Source organism: Euleptes europaea, chromosome 3 (genome assembly GCF_029931775.1).
Source record: "Euleptes europaea isolate rEulEur1 chromosome 3, rEulEur1.hap1, whole genome shotgun sequence".
Lineage (NCBI taxonomy): Eukaryota > Metazoa > Chordata > Lepidosauria > Squamata > Sphaerodactylidae > Euleptes > Euleptes europaea.
Window position 1 is genome coordinate 78,069,341 of NC_079314.1, and position 19,755 is coordinate 78,089,095.

General features: G+C 39.2%; 1 protein-coding gene across 1 annotated transcript in view; it reads left to right on the forward strand.

Annotated features, from left to right (window-relative positions):
* Positions 1-19,755, forward strand: part of TMTC2 (transmembrane O-mannosyltransferase targeting cadherins 2) — a 229,399-nt gene that overhangs the window by 70,651 nt on the left and 138,993 nt on the right. Inside the window, exon 2 of the mRNA XM_056846658.1 lies at positions 17,259-17,829. Within this exon, the coding sequence (XP_056702636.1) occupies positions 17,259-17,829 (571 nt within the window). The remainder of the gene's footprint in view (positions 1-17,258; positions 17,830-19,755) is intronic.

Below are 19,755 nucleotides of genomic sequence, written 5' to 3' on the forward strand. Positions count from 1 at the left end.
CTAAAGAAGAGTTAAATTATGAATTGGCATACAGTGGAAGTAGCATTTACTTCAAGGGTACATTGTAGTGCTTCAAATGGTTCAGAAATAGTAACTTGGGATATTGTTTTAAACCATATGCCAGAATGAATTGGTGTTTCTAGTAATAAATATCACACATTACATCATCTTACCTTGTACCTAAATGCATTTTCTTTTAAGTCCCAGTTAAACTTACCTCTGAGTAATGCCTTATCCAGGTGATCAAAGAATGTTTCCTAACCATGTTTTAGCGTTTACAAGATAGTTCTCTGTGTTTCCACTTGGATACATTAGTGTCTTGCTATTTATTATCCAGTCAACATGTAAATGTGGAGAGGGATAGCTTTTCTTGCTATTTGACAACTTGGGAAAAAGTTGCCATTTAATTCTGGAGAGCATTTAATTCTGGAGAGAAACTAAACACAGCTTTTAAAGAGCTATAATGTATTAAACAGTCATGAAATATTGGTGCACTGGTGTGGTGTCTTAATAAAATGGTTCTCATACTTGGCATAGCGATTGGGAGAAGGCGGGTATCTCATTCCCCTCCACATAACAATTTCAATGTACTTTTGGAAAAAGAATTTTCCAGATTCAAATAAAGAATACCCACAGCTGAGAAAATGAGGTTTACCCTGAGGAATTGTCCAGCCTGCATGCAGCCATAAGTAACAACTGCACCTTCATTGTGTAGAAAGGCCTAAAATATGAAGGATACTCTTGAAGCTATTCTACATACAATATTCCAACTGCCACACATCTTGAAATCCTTACAACAGCTCTGTTAAGGAAGTATGGTTATTTTCTTATTGGAGAGGGGCTGAGACTAGGAAAGAGTGGTCTGCCTTTAGCTGCTTAATGAATTTGTCTGAGGATCCCCATTCATTCTTGTAGCTGCTACACTACATCCTTTTTTTGAAATTCTGTGGAAATAAATGTCATGAATATAAAGGTGACGGAGTTGTAAGGAGATATATCATGATGGGTAGCTGTGTTAGTCTGTCAGAAGCAGTTGAAAAGAGCAAGAGTCCAGTAGCACCTTCAAGACTAACAACATTTCTGGCAGGGTATGAGCTTTTGTGAGTCACAGCTCACTTCTTCAGCTATTAGCTGTGGCTCACCAAAACCCATACCCTGCCAGAAATTTTGTTAGTCTTTAAGGTGCTACTGGTCTCTTGCTCTTTTCTAGAGTTGTAAGGAAATATATTTTAGGCTAGTGATATAAATTTACAAAAGGGAAATTCGTATCACATGTCTAATTTACAACTTTAAGAAATATATCTACGTTGGCCTTAAATGATAAAACACTGCAGGGAGCTACTACTGGAACTGCAATTTAAAAAACCAAGTGGGGGAAAGTACTTTGTAGATAATCACATGTTCATAAGGAGGGAGACATCCTAAAAGGGCTACTATAAGCAGAATATATGCAGTTTTAGGACTGCAAAATATTTTAGGAATCAGAAACTGTAATTTACTAAATTACAGTGCTGAAAACCAGTGCATGCTATTACCGTATTGAATGTTGTGTACAAAAAGACCATTTATAATAGAAAAAACATTACTTAATACCAGAGTCCTGCTGAAGGTGTAATTATTCTTTTCAGTTTATCTCAGTGCAGTTAGAGGATACTTTACATTCAGTAAATGTGGTATCAATCAAGCCAAGCAATTTTATGAAAGAAATGTCAGGATCTATTTGAGAGTCTGTCTGTAATCCCTTTGGAAAGCCACACACTTCCTTATTTCTTTTTCGCGGTTATTGTACTACATTGACTTAAGACTCTTAGAATTCAGCATAACTATTCTTGTTCTCTTGGGGAAGTAGTGTCTGGCTCTCATTTTTCTTCCTAAGTCTATATGTCATAGACTGAAGTCATAGACTTAGAAGTTGTTCCTTTCTCCTTGTTGGAGACTCAGAACTGCTTACAGTATTCTCCTTTCCTCCTCCTTGAGTAACAGGAGAATAATAAAAAATATAGTACATAGCAAGATGCTAGTTTAATTGTCAGGTGAGAAATGAGTTACTTCAGGGAATACACTCACTCAGTTGCTTATGTCTTATTGTGAAAGAGGAAATCTGGGGTTATATAAATGAAAAAGGGAGAAATTAGGCTCATGAAATAGGAGTAACTAGGAAATAAACCTCACAGCTAATTATAATTAATGGTAACTGTTTTCTGCCAGCAATTTACATACATTCTCATTAAGGTTGATAATATATTTTCTTCAAGATCCATTAAACAAGCATAAGTCAGCTGAGCTTAAAAAACACTACCATGAAACGTTAGTTGTCAGGTCATTATACAGTACCTAAAATAGGTTTTTGAAAAATTATGTAAACATGCACAGGAGACATCAGCATTCTTCAAACCAAGATGCTGTGTAAACTAATATGCCAGGTGCTAGAAGTGGATTGGCCCTTGTTAGAATCAGTTTAAGCTCACAAGCGAAACAAGCCGCATTATAAGTAAAATAGGTCTGGGTAAAGAAGGGGCAAAAAACTCCATAGAAAACAGTGATGGCATTCCTGGGCTGAAAGGTGTTAGGAAGCTGCGTAATGGCAGCTCTGGCCCTGGAACGCCCCAGGAACACCTCCTGGGACTGTATGGTTCCACAGTATTTACTAAACCTTGTTTCTTATTAATTCCACTAAACACTTGAACCGAACTCTACAAGACTGAGCACAATATAAGTCTTCTTACATTGTATTGTAAGGTAGAGAATTATGCCGAACCAACCATTTTTTTAGAACTTGAAGAGCAGGTTTGTGTAAAACAGATCAGTTGGGTTTGGTTGCTTTCCCACTCATGAAACAATCCTTCATGAGAGCAGCTGGGCACCATAGCCTGCTTTCCTGTGTTACTGGTAGCTTCTGGAAAGTTTGCTACTGCTATAGCAGGCTATGCTCCAAGATTTTTCCAGCTGGTGGGAAGAATTAATCTTCTGCTTCCATATGTTCAGTGCTTCATAAGTTGCCTGCTTTAATTCACACTACAGATGTTTACACAAAGTTTTGCTTGCGAGTGTGATGTGTTATGGGTTTTGTTGTCTTTGAGCTGGGTGAGTTCTTTGCCCTTCTTGCATGCATATTTCACTCTTGTTTGTACTTGGCCTTCTGGGATGTAAAAAGATTATAGCCCATAGTTTTTGTGTGTGCAAGTGCACAATGAAAAGGTAGCGCAAGACAGAAGTTAAGAGAAATAATAGGATGTAGATGTGACAAATGGAAGGTGCTTTGTTCTGGGTGAATTGTTGTAATTTGACACAAGTGTAGCAGGATTTGGTGTGGCCTCTGGTAGCTCTGGAAATTGTACAGAACTGTCAGAATAGTAACATGAAAACTTGATTCTGTTGTCTTTGTGAATTGTAAGAGGAGCTATAGTTAGGTAGATTTAAAAGATCAATTAAACGTCTATCATTCAGTTGATTATTCTTAATTGAGATAATGGGATTTCATGAATATGTATAATTCCATTGCAATATGAAGTTTTGAATATTGAAAGCAAGTCAGTTTTAACAAGAGAAATTATGGGGAACGTAGTAACTATATGCAGCCCATTAATAATAGAGTACAAATTAAGATGTAATGAAGAGGGCATACAAATGTTTTTAAATGATTCAGTTAAACAATATAGTTTGTTTTATAAATCCTGTGTGTGCATGTTCTCCCCTTAAACCTCTTTTGACTGGACTTGTGTGGTTTCATGACGCGGAACAGACAAGCTGCTTTAGTAGCTTGTTCATCTGTGGTTGCAGATATGGAAACTACTTATGTGATGTATCTAAACCACGTGATTGGTTCTTGTTTAAATCACCATTTTGAAGTGGTTGTCTGAGAACTCAGATGTGTTTTTACTGTGGTATGGTCGACACAGGCCAGAATCATATGTCATATCGCTTTATATTTACTCTGTAAGTGTTGTATTTCTTTCATCAACGTTTGTGCATGTCTGGGGCCGTTGAGAAACAGTTATCCACTTCAAGCAAATCCTTTTTTGCACTTTAATATGCACAATAAATAAACTCCTGTCTGTATTAGGAAACTGTCCATGTCATCCTAAGCAGAGATGCACCCTTATAAGCCCATTGACTTCATAGGACTTCGAAGGGTGTAACTCTGCTTTATGTTGGCACTATGTGTATTTCATCAAAGGAGATAGATCATGATGGGTAGCCATGCTAGTCAGTCTGTAATAGAAATATTTGGATGGGAGACCACCAAGGAATACCAGTGTTGCTGTGCAGAGGAAGGCACTGGCAAACCACCTCTTTTGGTCTCTTGCCATGAAAACCCCAAAAGGGGTCACCATAAGTCGGCTGCGACTTCACGGCACTTTATACACACAATAGTAGAAAAGAACAAGAGTCCAGTAGCACTCTTTCTGTTTCTTCAGCTTTTTAAAAATCCTGCGGCAGCTAAAACTTGTTGCTCTGGCATCAGTGGTTGTATGGAGTCAACATTGAAATATTTGTGTCATGGAAGTTTCCAAGAAGGTAACAATTCCTTCTCTCCCTTCTTGTCTAATGTAATTCATTAATTTTATAAAGTTTTGCTTCCTGCCGTGTCTTTTTCTTTATGAGAATGTATAGTTTAGTGTTGAGAGAACAAATGAGTGTCTTAATCTAGCACAACCTTTTGTGATATTTGGATGCTTTCACAGTTGGAGATGGAAACAGTTGATGCTGCTGCTGTGTGAAAAGTGCATGTACTTTTAATATTGCACTAGGGAACTGAGGAAAGTGGTTTACCAGGGTCTTTGGTTTTTAGGAGGGTTGTAAAAGAGCTTCAAGTTTCACCCACATGATCCTTAGGAAAGCTAAACCTCCTGGAAAATAGCTGTTAATTTTTGCTTAGCATCCAAGTTAGTACTAGACTGGAGAAGGTGATAACTGCTAACTGAAGGTTGCCCCTTAAGTTGTTAGGGCCTTCTGGTAGGTAGAATATTTGAGAGTAGAATTTCACTTTTTCTGAATGCATCTGATTTTGAATTCAGAAGAAGGGATAACATTTTTAAATGATTGCAAATGTAATAGGAAAGAATGACAACATTGCATATCCTTTCAAAGCAAAGGATTTTGGTCAAATTTTGTCACACTAAATTTTAATGTTGGAACATTTGTGTTTTACCAGTCCAGAAAATTAAACAAAATTAAACAAACATTCTCCCATTGTGAATGACACACCATATTTGACTTTCTTTGTATGTTATGCTTGTTTTTTGTGTGGCCAATATCAACTTCAGTGTAACTGTTTAGTAGAACTTCTGAATCACCTAGCTGTTGGCTTTAGCTTGAATGACTTGCTCTTCATTTTAAGAGTCACTTCCCATGACTTAAATTTCAGAGGCTGAGATACAAGTTTTATGTGTCAGTCTTTGAATATTGTGTATGTTCTCACTCATTTAACACAGAAGCATAAAGAGTATAATAAATAACTTGACAGTAGATTCATGGCTATGCACAAGTATCAAAAAAGGAATTCTGTGGCGCCTTCAAGACCAGCAGATTTAGAAGCAGAAGCTAGAGCCGACTTAGATTAGGACCATGTAGACCCTCTCAGTCATAAAGCTTATTGGGTGACTTTGGGCCAGTCACTGTATTTTAGCTTAATCTACCTCACAGAGTTGTTGTGAGGATAAAATGGAGAAGGGTGTGTGCTGCTCTGATGTTTGTGGAAGAGGGTGGAACAAAATGTAATATGTAGAAGTGCAACTCCAGTCAGTAGAAATGTATAGACATCTGCAGGATCAGGAGGTGGTGGGAAGAGTAGGTTCAAAATCCATGAGCTGCAAAACTCCAAATTTTTGCATAGAAGTGTTACAAACACATGAAGCTGCCTTATACTGAATCAGACCCTTGGTCCATCAAAGTCAGTATTGTCTACTCAGACCAGCAGCATCTCTCCAGGGTCTCAGGCAGAGGTCTTTCACATCACCTATTTGCCTAGTCTCTTTAACTGGAGATGCCGGGGACTGAACCTGGAACCTTCTGCATGCCAAGCAGATTCTCTACCACTGAGCCACAGCCCCTCCCTTAAACTCTCTCTTTACATTAGAAGAAGAAAAGTTGGTTTTTATATACACACTTTCTCTACCATTTAAGGAAGAATCAAACCCGCTTACAATCACCTTCTCTTCCCCTCCCCACAACAGACACCCTGTGAGGTAGGTCAGGCTGAGAGAGCTCGAAGAGAGCTGTGACTAGCCCAAGGTCTCCCAGCTGGCTTCATGTGGAAAAGTGGGGAAACCGACATGGTTAACCAGATTAACATCCGTCACTCATGTGTAGTCTAAATTGGTCAAATACTAAATCGGTCAAATACACTCCAAAGTAAAACTGCCTTCAACTGCCTCCTGAAGATTGACAAGGAGGGGATGGGGTGACTTCCTAGGGAGATTTTTCCATAATCATGCAGCTGATACTGAAAAGGTCCTCTGTTGTGTGGACACCAGATGAGCTTCTTTGATTGGTGTTGCAGTCAAGAGGGCCTATCCCTGTGATCTTAATTCCCAGACGAGACGATGGTCCTTCAGATGTGCCAGTCCCAAGCTATGTAGGGCTTTAAATGTCAAAACCAGCACCTTGAATTGTGCTCGGGAAAAGATTTGTGGCCAGTGTAACTGCTGTAGTATTGGGATCATATGTTCCTGGTAGATAGCCTCAACCAGCAGTCTAGCTGCAGCATTCTCCACTATTTGCTGTTCCCAAACTCTGTTCAAGGGTACCCCCAAGGGAGAGTGCATTGCCATAGTCCTATCTAGATGTAACTAAGGCATGGATCACCAAGGCTAGATCAGATTGAGACAGGAATCAGCTGGCGCACCCAGCGAATCATGGTGTGCTTGCCTGGTGAGTGAGGGCTTGCCCCGCTTTTCTGTCTTAATCATGGAAATAGGCTAACAATAATTTCCATACAAGCAGTTGAGGACTAACATTGTACTTCTTTCCCCATTTCAAGCTAGTTCTTTATGAGAAGCAGCTGCTGGCAATATGCACATACATAGAAGAACAAAATTTCTCTGTTTGGGGGAATAAAAAGTCATTTGCCATTATCTTTATCAAATAACTATTTTTAATAATTTAAAACATTTTGATAATGCACAGGTTTTTTTTTAATAACCCATTAGTGGTGATATAAGCAAGCAAACTTTCTCCAGGGACTTGTGAAATGGACAGGCTTTAAAATGTGGAGGGTAGTCTTGCTTATTGAGTCTGCAAATGTTATCTGTGGCTGACAGAAAATAAAAGTGCCAGTGGAGCTGGAACTTTGACAGATGACTTTTCTTGCGACATTCTTGCCTTTCAGAGAGAGATTACAGTCCTTAACTAGATGGCCCATAGAGAGAGTTTCCTTTTATTATGCCCATTAGCGGGTCTAGACTAATGAGTAGACTATACCCAGAAGATACATTATTTGAGTTAAAAACCAGGTGATAGTACTAACAGCATTAGTTGTCACTTTATCCCAGAATCTGTTCCTGGAAATAGCTCACAGAAGCACAAATGTTATTTAGAGAGTGTCTGCAGCACTTGCCAAGGTGTTAAGAAAACTGCTTTTAAAAATTGCTTTGGAATTAGGCAATAAGCATTAGCAAGTGAAAATAAGCTTACCCAGTGTTCTTCTTTGTTTTAGTTTGCTCTTGGATTTTAAAAAACGATGTGAAAGGAAGGGAGAAAGAGATTAATCACACATGTGCAGCTGTAAGTAGTAAGGTGCAGGTGTAGCCAACACCCCAATAGTTGAGACAGCCTGTTGACCTTTTGATGCTTCAGTTTTTTAGTCTCCAAGGCTCCTCTGTTGACTGCTCCCAGGAATAGTCTTTCTGACATGCATTACTCTGAAATACAAACAAGTTATTTCTTTGATTTGAAGTTGGAATTGATTTAGGGTTGTGACCTCCCTCTTTTCTCCTTCACCAGACATTACAGCATGTTTATTTTCCTAAAACCTGAATGTTTAACTGGAATAGCTATTTTTTAGTCAGTTTCCCCTGTTTCCTAAGGTTTCTCTTTCAAATAGTTTAAGATAATGCCTTCCCACCCACACTTTTATTGCTGGTGCTTCAGAGAACCGGAAAAGTCTCAAAAGACAAGACTGCTGCCTATGTTCTTAAGCAAAAGTTAAGATTTCTGAATGGCAGTCTCCTCTGCTGCTTTAACGCTCCCATCTCATTGGTAGCTAGATAAAAATGCAATAGTAAGCATCGGAAAAATGTAAACTGTAAAGAGTACCTTGTAGCTGAAGGTCTTGAAATGTAGTTGTAACAATAATGTATTCCTTAAGGTTCTCAAGTTCTGGTTCGGGATGCAAAAGTGGATTATGGCTCGTGTGGGTGAGATTGTGAGGCCAGGAGTTAAGCTGGGAGAGAAGGCTGTGGGAAAAGGAGAAGCAAGGGGAATAACTGCTGCCTTTCCTCCTTCACCTTCCTGCTCATGTCATCAGAAAGGGAGAGAGAAGCTCAGTCTACCAAACATTGAGCTGAGGTTGCCAGCTTCTAGGTACTAGCTGGAGATCTCCTACTATTACAACTTATCTCCAGCCGATAGAGATCAGTTCACCTGGAGAAAATGGGCACTTTGCCAATTGGACTATATGGCATTAAAGTCATTCCCCTCCCCAAACCCTGCCCTCCTCAGGCTCCACCCCAAAAACCTCCCACCAGTGGCAACCCTACATTGAGCACAAGGTGAATGTTCCACATGCAGGTTCTTTGGCTAAGTAATATGAGTGCTCCATGTATAGGTTTGCTGACCAAGTTCTCTGACATGGCCAAGAAGGTGATGGACATAGTAGCCTTTGTTCATTCATCCTAGACCTGGCTGCCAACATGCAAGCCCCAACCTATGGTGCTATGAATATCATCATAGGAGTTGAACTTGCCAGTGCCAGTGTGGGAAGTGAACTTAGCCACCATCTGTTGCCTCCCTGAGCCATTCTGGGTGTGAACCTCTATGGTGATGCTTGTTATAGTTTCTCAGTTTGACTTGCTTTACAAGGTTGGTGTGAGATAAAAGGGAAAGGGAAGAACCATGTATGGCATCCTGAGTAAGGAGAGGCTGTGGCTTAGTGGAAGAGACTCTGCAAACAGCTGTCAGTTAATTGGACATTTAATCACCACTGGTGAATGAAAAGTGAGCCAAACTTGCAAGGGGTCAAGCATTCTTAGTGTATATGTAATAGTTTTAAGTGTGATCCCCAAAATATAAAATGCAATCAGTATTCACACATGAAAATAGACAGGAAGGTATGAATAGCTATGGTTCCTCTTGAGCATATTCTGATTGTAGATTTGCATTTGCATGATGTGTGAAATGGCCAGGAGAATTTTGTATATCCTGTTGCTCTACATTGCTATATATTTGTAAATATTAAAAATGAAAAATAAAACTTAATTTTTTTCAGTGAGCTAATGTGAAATTATAGTGTTTGATGTTGAGGAAATAGAAATGGAGTTACTTTTCAAGCTGGTCCTGAAAGGTAAATTCTTCTAAAATTCTTCTAAAAATTGGAAAACTACTATCTTAAGGAATATATTTTACTACTTTTTCACTCCTTTATTGCCATCACTCCTCTGCAGTCCCAACAGGAAAGAACATTGGACATAAGTAAGGATGCCAACCTCCAGGTACTAACTGGAGATCTCCTGCTATTACAACTAAACGCCAGTCGATAGAGATCAGTTCACCTGGAGATCATGACTACTTTGGCCATTGGACTCTATGGCATTGAAGTCCCTCCCCAAACCCTGCCCTCCTTAGGCTCTGCCCCAAAAACTTCTAAGTATTTTCCAACCTGGAGCTGGCAACCCTAGACATGAGGCAGTAGTTTGAATGTTGGATTAGGATTTGGGAGGTCCAGGTTTGAATCCCCACTCTGACATGGAAACTCGCTGGGTGACTTTGGGCCAGTCACACTCTCAGTCTAACCAATTTCTTTGGGTTGTTGTGAGGATAAAATGAAAGAAAGGAGGAGGATGTAAGCCAGTTTGCCAGTTTTGGTCCCCCTTGGGGAGAAAGGTAAGGTATAAATGAATAAATAAACACAGCCATTCGAGTGCATTTAAGCCCTATTGATTACGGCTGAGTAAATATATACTTAAATTACTCTCATTAAAATAGGGCATTGTGGTGAGAATTGTTATATTAAACATTAGTTTGGCTTAAGAAGAACCATCTTTATACCCTAATATTATAACCTGTAGCTTAGAAGCCACATACAGGCCTGACTATGGCTTTCAAGGGGGGAGACCTTTAGCTGACCCAAGCTTCAACTAGGCCCCTGACCTTAAAGGGTACAGGAGATTGTATTACTAGGAGTTAGTCAACCAAAACACATTAGGTGCCCCAAATCATGTTTAGGGATAGCAAGGTCATTTAGGCAGGCAGCAAGTTGTCTGCTTACGAATGGGGGAAATTGTTTTTGTACACGGGCTGACGGGCGAACAAACAGTTGTCAGGCACTCTGGATATGAGAAACTTATTTTGGAACAGGATATTTTCCAAACAAGATTAGCCATGATTTGTGAAAACCCATCTCCTGAAAAATTTGAAAGGAGGTGTCTGGTTGGGACCCCCTTCTCACCGTTTAGCCTATAAAAGGCTAGTCCAGTTGTCCAGTCTTTTGTCCTTCTCAAGGAGAGACCAGGCTCCACAATTTGTGGTTGCCATCTCTGTCTCTTCTTTGGAACGACCCAGAGCGCTCTGCTGTTTGTTTGTCTGTAAAATTGTATGTGGGTTTGTTCAATTCTGTCATATATATTTAGTCAAGTATTTGCTTCTTTCTTTGCCTTCTATTCTCTTGCAAGTTCAATAAACTGCACGGTTTACTGTTATATGTCCGGTGTGCTGTGTGCAAGGTCTATGTTTCCTATCAAATTCTCTGAGTTTTGCTTTTGGTAAGTAAGCAGGCAGAGAAATCCAATCACAAAGAACCGGGAGAGGGGGAAACAGAATTCCCCCCACAGGCATGATTTCGGTTGGAATTTTTCAGGATTTCAATATAAGTTGGAGGGCAAAAACCGTATTATCTTTCATGAGTTGAATAACTTGTGAGTCATACTTCTGCATTTCTAGGCTGGGAGTCTGTTCTTCCTTGACAATTAAAATCTTTTGGAAGGGGTCTTTGTTATGTTTCCCACCTGCTGAAGTAAATAGGGTCTGCAAGGGAGGGGGTCTCTTTTGGTGTTATGCCACTTATGGAAGTCCTTCACATTGTGAGCTCATACTATAAACATATTTAGTAATTATTTTTATTTTGAACATTTATTTTGTTCCTAGAGTTAAAAATCTGATGTAATAAGATAAATCACACTAAAACTCTATCTGGCACAGTGCTCTATATATCACAACTGCCAACCAAATGTTTTCAGGGAAAAGAACAACAAAACTGAGTAACCTTTGGCCAGTCACACACACTGTCAGCCCAAAGTACCTCACAGGGTTTTTATGAGGATAAAATGATGTAAGCTTCTTCAGGTCTCTGCTGGGGAGAAAGGGGATATAAATGAAATAAACTGAAAAGAGCATCTTTCATCAAAGCTTAGAAAATTATTGGCATTTTATGGTAATCTGTGTTTCTATTTGGTTTCAACTTTAACAGAGGTTAGGGTTTCATTTTTTGTTTTACTTATCTCTATCTGAAGGGTCTCTGTGATGGGAAAACATCTTAAAATAAAGTTACAAGCTTTGCTTTTACACAGGATAGCTTTGTGTCCATTGTTTGTATTTTTCTATATAAGGGGGATGCAGGGGAGGGAAGGGAAATGGGGGTATCAACAATACAATTGAGAAGGACAGAAAATAAGAAGGAAATAAAACAATTATATTGCCATGTTTGTTCAAACTTTGTGTCCATCTTTAGGCAAGAATAATGCCTTAGTACTTTTTATTAATGGTTAAACTACATCAAAGGGTTCAACACTGCTTATGTGGATTACTTTATGGTTATGGCAAAAACCATATTGCCTCTTCAAAAGCCTTGATAAAATATATTTATTATTTAACCAGCAGAAGTTTGTCTCTCCCCAGACTCTAATTCTTAGCTTTACTACAAAGATTTAATTTTGAATTTTGTTTCCATTTTTTTCTGAGCATTAATATAGTCCTTTAAGTTTATAAATAGTCCTGCAAAAGTACCCAGAGGTTAGAATTTAAAGTAAATAAATCATTTTTTATTTTATGGCCTAGGCTAGAAAAGTTGATGTATGCATGGATCATTACAAATATCATGGAATGAACAAATGCACCAGTAATTTATTTGTAAATAGCATCTGGCATTAAAGCCCCAAGTGGCTTGGGACTGGAATATCAGAAGGATAATCTTCTCAAGTAAATTCCTGCCTGCAAATTAAGATAACAGGGAGAGGTGCCTGTTACTGTCCCATCAGTCAAATAAGTTTGTTTGGTAGGTACATGAGAGAGGGCCTTTTCAGTGGCCCCTTGCCCCTGTACTTTTGATCTTTAGGAGGCAGTTGAAGATGGTTTTCTTTAGGACTCCATTTGGTTAAGTTCACAAGCAATCCTGAGTTGTGATTTTAAATGTTGGCTTCTATGTTTTGAATGCATTTTATTTTATTCATTTTATTTATGTTATAATCCTCTTTGAACTCTGTAAGGAAGAAAGGTGGCAAATAAATATTTTATATAAATTAATAAAAATAAGTATGGAGGTTGCATAAAGCTTCCTTGTTCAAAAGAAACATCCTAAAAAGCTGTGGCCACCTATCTCCTTCTGCCGGTTGGCTCAGCTGAGGTACTGGGGGTGGGGGGAGTCTTACAAAATAGGTGATTGCCCTGGTTGTCCAGCTCCTACTGGTACGGTGGCAGTAGGAAAGCTATATGACTTGTTTGTTGAATAGTCCAGTCTTGCGAGTTTTCCTTTTTTACTCACAAACTGGACTGTGTTAGGGGTAATTGAAATCTAAAATGAATTTTAAAACTATACACTCCTGCACTGCTAACTAGGAAGTATGTTTTAATGAACTCTGAGCATGCACTACTCTGGTAAGTGAGAAAGTAACACATTACACTCAAAAGATAGCTGATCTGAAATTAGCCCATGATTGTGAGTGTATACCAGTAGTTGCTATCCAAGCACCTGCCATACTCTGTGCTTCCAACTGTGCTGATGCCAATAGTGCTCATTTTAAATTGAGAACAGATCATTAGTGCAATCACAGGGGGTTCTCGACTTAAGGGAAAGCTGCCATTGTAAGCAGGAGAAGTTCGATTTTCAAATGTGTTATTCTTGAAAATTGAATCATCACTACTTTCAGGGCAGGTAAACCAATGGTTCTAGTAGCTTTCTGCCAGATGCTTCATTGAGGAAGCATGTTGTCTTTGCTTGAACTCCCAGAGCAGTAAGAATTACTCATTTAACGGGTTTAAAAAGGACATAGTGAGTTGCTGTCTATATGCCTTGTATTGCATCACCTAGAATCTCTTCCTGTAGAGGTATGTTTCTCTTTACCCTAGGGAACTAGTTGGAACTCCCCCTCCCTGCATGTTACACTTCCCATTGGGAAAGCAAGTGTGCCATGCTCCAGCTGCAAAGGGGACAGCTGCCTGCATTATAATTCTTCGTTGCATTCAGGCAGTGAGTTTCTACCATAGTGAGACTGATATGGGTGATGGGGAAGGAAAGAGCCCATCGCTGCTAGATCCCTCTAAATCTGGTTTAGAATTCAAAAAGAAAAAAATGTATTAATCTAAGCCCTAAAGAAGGTTTGCTTGAGGTAACAACAATCGAGAAAATAATCCTCCTAAACTCTCCTTCTGATTTCATTAGCACAATGGCCTGTGTAACACCAGATTAGCCTTTCTTAACGATGAAGCCTCAATTAAGGCCATACTTCTGCTATGGGGACTGGCAGTAATCCCTGAGTCTTCTAAGCGTTTTGCCTGTTGTCTCTTTGGTCTCTTGTTGCTCCAGAGATTTGCATTTTAGGGTATGACATCACAAACACAGGGTTCTGATTTCTTATTAGAATAAAGGATATGAGGCGATATATGTATGAGGCCCAGATTTTGTAGCTTTGTCTTATCCTAATCGCAGTTAAATGAAATAGAAATTGAGACAAAGTTGATAAAGAACCTAAGCAAAAACTGAAATGAGTATTTTTACTGACCTCTTCCTAACCTCAATATATATGCAGACAAAAGGGATCTAAAGGCAGCAAATGTGCCTAAAAGCATTATAGCAATGTGCTTCATACAATGAAACTGCTGAGCTTTGTATTACCATGTATTTGCAGAACTGTGGCATGACTTGCAAAGTCAGCAGTTTAAATAACACTGACAATTTTTTCTCTTCAAAACAAATGTGCAGAGAGCAATTCATTAATATAGTTATGTTTTTTTAAATGAAAATACAGGATGATGGGTGGTAGCTTTGAGGATCCTTGAGAGTTTGTTTCAGCAGAAGAAATGAATTTTATTTGTTAATGATATACCTAAATCTGAATTTTTAAATAAATCTGTGTTTTCCCATCATGCCAACTTGTGGGAATATCTACTTTTGTTTCTTGTTAGATTGTAGTTTATAAATCATCCCACTGGTGACATGAAATGAGGCAAAGTTGCAGGAAAAAAACCCTCTGTTACTCATTAATTCTGCTAGGAGTGTAAATGAAGCTCTTCTGGCCAAAACAGCTTAAGCAAAAGGTACAAAGCACCTGTCTTGGACTACATACCACATCAACTGCTGCCTCAACCAGTGGACCCTTGTGATGCCACGTGTAGCCCAGGGGTTTATACTCATTTGTGCTAGATTGCTCTCTTTCTTGAACACTATTTAACCCAAAATTTTCTCCCCAGTTCAGTGAAAAGCCCTGCTTTTGTAGCATTGAGAATGGCATTTCTAAATCTATTTATCTAGTTTTGGTATGTGTTTTGTCTATATGTAGTGTGTATATATAGCTTGTATGGAGGGGAAAACAGGGAAGATCCATCATCCTTTTGTGAACAGCTAACTAGATCCCATCCCATATTTGGATGTTTTTATTAAAATCAAAAACGGATATACCATATGGTCCTCCACCTCCTTTGTGTTCCTGCTTACCATTCTTAAGATAGATTGGAAGCAAACATGGACAACAGCTTTTAATTAATACTGTGAAATTGGTGTTTTTATTTGAGCGCTGTTAGTGGTGCCATTTGAATTGTCTAATATCCTTTCTATTCATTTATTTAAGGATTTACATCTAACCTTTGGTACACCAATATGATAGAAAACAAAACAAAGCACCATACTGGAAGTCATGCCAAGCTTTTAGGTGTTAAAAGCAAGAAAAAATAGGACAGACTTCGCCTGGCCTCTAAAAGATGATTGCCTAGGCACCAAGCAAATTGAGAAAGGAGGGAGGTCATTGATTGGGGTGCTAGTTGTTGCCATGATTCCTTGCTTCAGCAGAAGATGGAAAGTTCAGAGTCATTTTTGTATTGACAGCACTTCACTCCGAATATATATAACTGTAGTTTTCAAGTAGTAAATCTTAGTGGGATATGGAGAGTTATTGAATAAAAAATGGCAAACAGTAATACTTGCAAATCTTACAGTTGTTCTAAGGATTACTGAGATAATGTATGTGGTACATTTTGACACTCATTGTGATCATTTTTCCAACATAGATAATGGATTTTCTCATGGGTCTTTCTGGCACTCAGTTATGTAGTTTCTCGAGATTGACTGTGAGGTCTAAATCCTCTTTCCCACCCTAAATAAAATAGCTGCCACCATTTACTGAGGAGTAGGAATTTTGCATACAGCAAGAAGGAACAGCTTTAACTGGAATATCATGATATTCTTGTAACATCTTACACCATGACTGTACACTTTCTCAGTAACTGAGCTGAAAGGACAAAGTTATCCCTCAGAGGGTGAGATAGAGTTAGTTAGAATTCCCCTCTCCAAATCAGAATACATACGGGGCTTCCCTGAAGGCTCGCGGGGGGCCCTTTAAACAGATCTGCGCGTAACAGCTGTTAGGTGCATATCTGTTCCACCACCCCCCGCGCGCCTTCAGGGGGCTTCCCTGAAGGCGCCCGGGGGGGCCTTTAAACAGATCTGCGCCTAACAGCTGTTAGGCATAGATCTGTTCCCCCCGCGTGCCTTCACAGGGCTTCCCTGAAGGCGCGTGGGGGTCCCTTTAAACAGATATGTGCCTCCCAGCCGGAAGGCACCGATCTGTTCCACACACACACACCCTGTGCGCCTTCAGGGGGCTTCCAGCTGGGAGGCGCAGATCTGTTTAAAGGCCCCCCCACGTGCCTTCAGGGAAGCCCCGTGAAGGCCCGCGGGGAGGGCGAATTTTCCCCCGAACTCTGGATCTCCTCCGAATTTCGGGGATCCGATGCGGGGCAGTTCAGGCTTTGGAAAAATTCGGCCCTTTTAAATTCGGGCCGAATTTTTTTTCAACAGCCCTAGGGTTGGCCCTGGTTAGTATTTAGATGGGAGACTGGCTTGGAAATCCAGGGTTGCTACACACAGGCAGGCAATGGCAAGCCACCTTTGAATGTCTCTTGCCTTGAAAATCTTATGGTATAAGTTGGTAATGTCTTGACAGCACTTTCCACCACCATGTTACATTCCTGACTTTCTAGAACAGTAGCCTTGAGAGCTTGACTTAAAGTAGCTGAGATTGCCATCATTTTGGCCACTTAAGCCAAATGTACAGTGCTTTCTTTAACATATAGCTGTGTGTGTATGTAATGTGGAATTATTCCATGTTGCAAATTTGCATACATATGAAGGCGTCCTATGGCAAGATTCATTTTGCCACATAAATTAAAATAGGTGTGTAAAAGGCCACTTGGTGTTTTATTTGGAACTGCTCAGGAATTGCTAGTTTCAGCCACTGTGTTTGTCAGTTTCTCATATTTCCTTTACATTTTAATTACAACTCATCAACTTGCAAGTGATTGCTTCTGGATTTGACTTGGATGAATGTCATTGAAGGGTGTTTTAATTTAATGGACCCAGCATAACAGCTGTTTCTAAGGTTTTAAAAGCCAATTTATATGGAAATTTATTGTAGCAAAAAGTCAATAGATGAAATACTCCTAGCAGAACTTGTACTACGGAGTTTAAAACTTAAGAAGTAGTAATGCTTCATATTATGACTTTGTTCTAATTCCATAATATGACTATCTACATACAATAATTCCTTTGTGATTACTTTAGAAGCCCCAGTTGTTGTCGTCACATTGCTTAATTTGTTTTCTTTCTCTGTTTTCAGCCGAGCTATCAAGACAAACCAGGATCTTCTTCCAGAAACACCATGGACTCAAATATTCTACAACGACTTTTGGGGCACTCTTCTTACCCACAGTGGGAGCCATAAATCATATCGACCTCTTTGTACACTTTCTTTTCGCCTCAACCACGCTATTGGAGGAATGGATCCTTGGAGCTACCATCTTGTAAATGTCTTGTTACATGCTGCGGTCACAATTCTTTTCACAAGTTTTTCCCGAATACTGTTTGGTGACGGATATTGGACCTTACTTGCTGGCCTGCTGTTTGCTTCTCATCCCATCCATACTGAAGCAGTGGCAGGCATAGTGGGAAGGGCTGATATTGGAGCTTGCCTCTTTTTCCTGCTAGCCCTAATGTGTTACATTAAACACTGCTGCAGAAGAAGTTATTCAGAAGGAACCTGGGGCTGGCTCTTGGGTACAGGCGTGTGTGCCACCTGCAGCATGCTGTGGAAGGAGCAAGGAGTGACAGTTCTAGCAGTTTCAGCAGTTTATGATGTCTTTGTGTTTCACAGGCTGAAAATGCACCAAATCATGCCTGCTATTAACAAGGTGAGTGAAATCTGGGGATTGTAAGAAGCATAAGGTTTTGCGTACATTATTTATATAAGTGTGTGTTAAGTGCCATCAAGTTGCTTTCGACTCATGGCTACCCTATGAATCAATGTCCTCCAAAACATCCTATCTTTAACAGCCTTGCTTAGGTCTTGCATATTGAGGGCCATGGCTTCCTTTATAGAGTCAATCCATCTCTTGTTGGGTCTTCCTCTTTTCCTGCTGCCTTCAACTTTTCCTAGCATGATTGTCTTTTCCAGTGACTCTTGTCTTCTCATAATGTGACCAAAGTACGATAGCCTCAGTATAGTCATCTCAGCTTCTAGGGTCAGTTCATGCTTGATTTGATCTATAACCAACTGATTTTTTTTTTGGGGGGGGGCAGTCCATGGTATCAGTAACACTCTCCTCCAAGACCACATTTCAAAGGAATCTACTTTCTTCCTATCAGCTTTGTTCATTGTCCAGCTTTCACACCCATACATAGTAATAGGGAATATATATATTTGCGTGTTTTAAAAAAAACCTTGGGGTACTTAATAGGTCACCCTGCCTTGTGAAAAGGCTTTGTGGTTGAAATATCATTGAATTCATTCAACAGTGATTTTTCATAAAGTTGATGCTTGGTATTTCAGTCATGCTCCTGTGCTTTGTCTTGCGCTAAACATCTCTTGGTCTGTGGTTTGTTTTTTGAACCAAATTGGGTGGCACAGTTTTTTTGTTATGAGTCTAGCTTTCATAGAGACTCATGGCCACATCTTAGAAGTCTTACTTGCTTTTTGCCTGGGCTAACCATTAGCATCACCCAAGATTTAAATTTTCCTGAAGTACTTTGAGCAGCTGTGAAATGTGTTGAGTAGTTATACAAAATCCTGCATTCATCTGGAGCTGTGATACAGCTGCTGTGCAATGAGCCCACTCAAAATAAGATAGATGAAAATATGTTAGGCTTGGTAGAATGTGGACAGAACGTGAACTGTGGGTCCATAGCTTAATGAGATTGAAAATCACTTTGATGAAGGAGAAATCTGTGATCTTAGAATTTAATTTTATGCAGTTTATAATGTTTAAGCATAGGTTTAATGTGACCTTTAGAAATATGTAAATGTAAAACAATAATGGGAGGTAGATTGCAAGTATATATTGACAGGTTTAAAAAAAAAAGGCCATTTTGGAATCCACCAATAGAATAAATTGTATTGAGGCTTTATGTTGATTAGTTTTATTTTGAGTTACTGGTGGCTGGAATTTCTTAAAATATATATCAGGTAGAATGTATGTTGTTAGATCAACTTCCAGTATGTATCCAGTGATTCTTCATTTTGTCAGCAACATCTTCATAAATTATACCATCACAATAAAAGAAGGAAAAGTTCAACAAGGGAATATGTTTTGGAGAAGGTTGTAATGATAACAACTATGCAAAATCAGAGGCCTAATTTCTCTGTAGCTGCAAATCCCAATCTAAGAACTTTAATCAACTTTGTAGAATTTGGTCCAATTAGCCTACAAAGCTGAGTCTTTGTGCTCTAGGTTTTCTCCTTTCTTGCACTTATTTTTTCAAATGGGGGCAGAATGCATCACAATGTTTTTATTAAAAAGCATTAAAATTACCACTTTATTGTCAAATTTCTATGTATGCATACATTGCTAGCAAATATATTTTTATGAATGGTGGGAGGAGAAAAAACATTACAAACTAAAGAAACAATTTCTTTTCCTGGGTAATTCAACAAAGGGAAATCTGCCTTTGATATGAATTCTGGTACCAGTTATGGATTATGTCACAAATTAAATTTTATAAAAACTATTTTAACTTTAGGGTAGTTGTGCAAATCTTAGCTTGTATCCAAACTAGTATTTTTGTGGGTGAAAGTGTTTCCACCCATGGAGTGAACTTTCTCACCTTTCCCCTCCCATGGA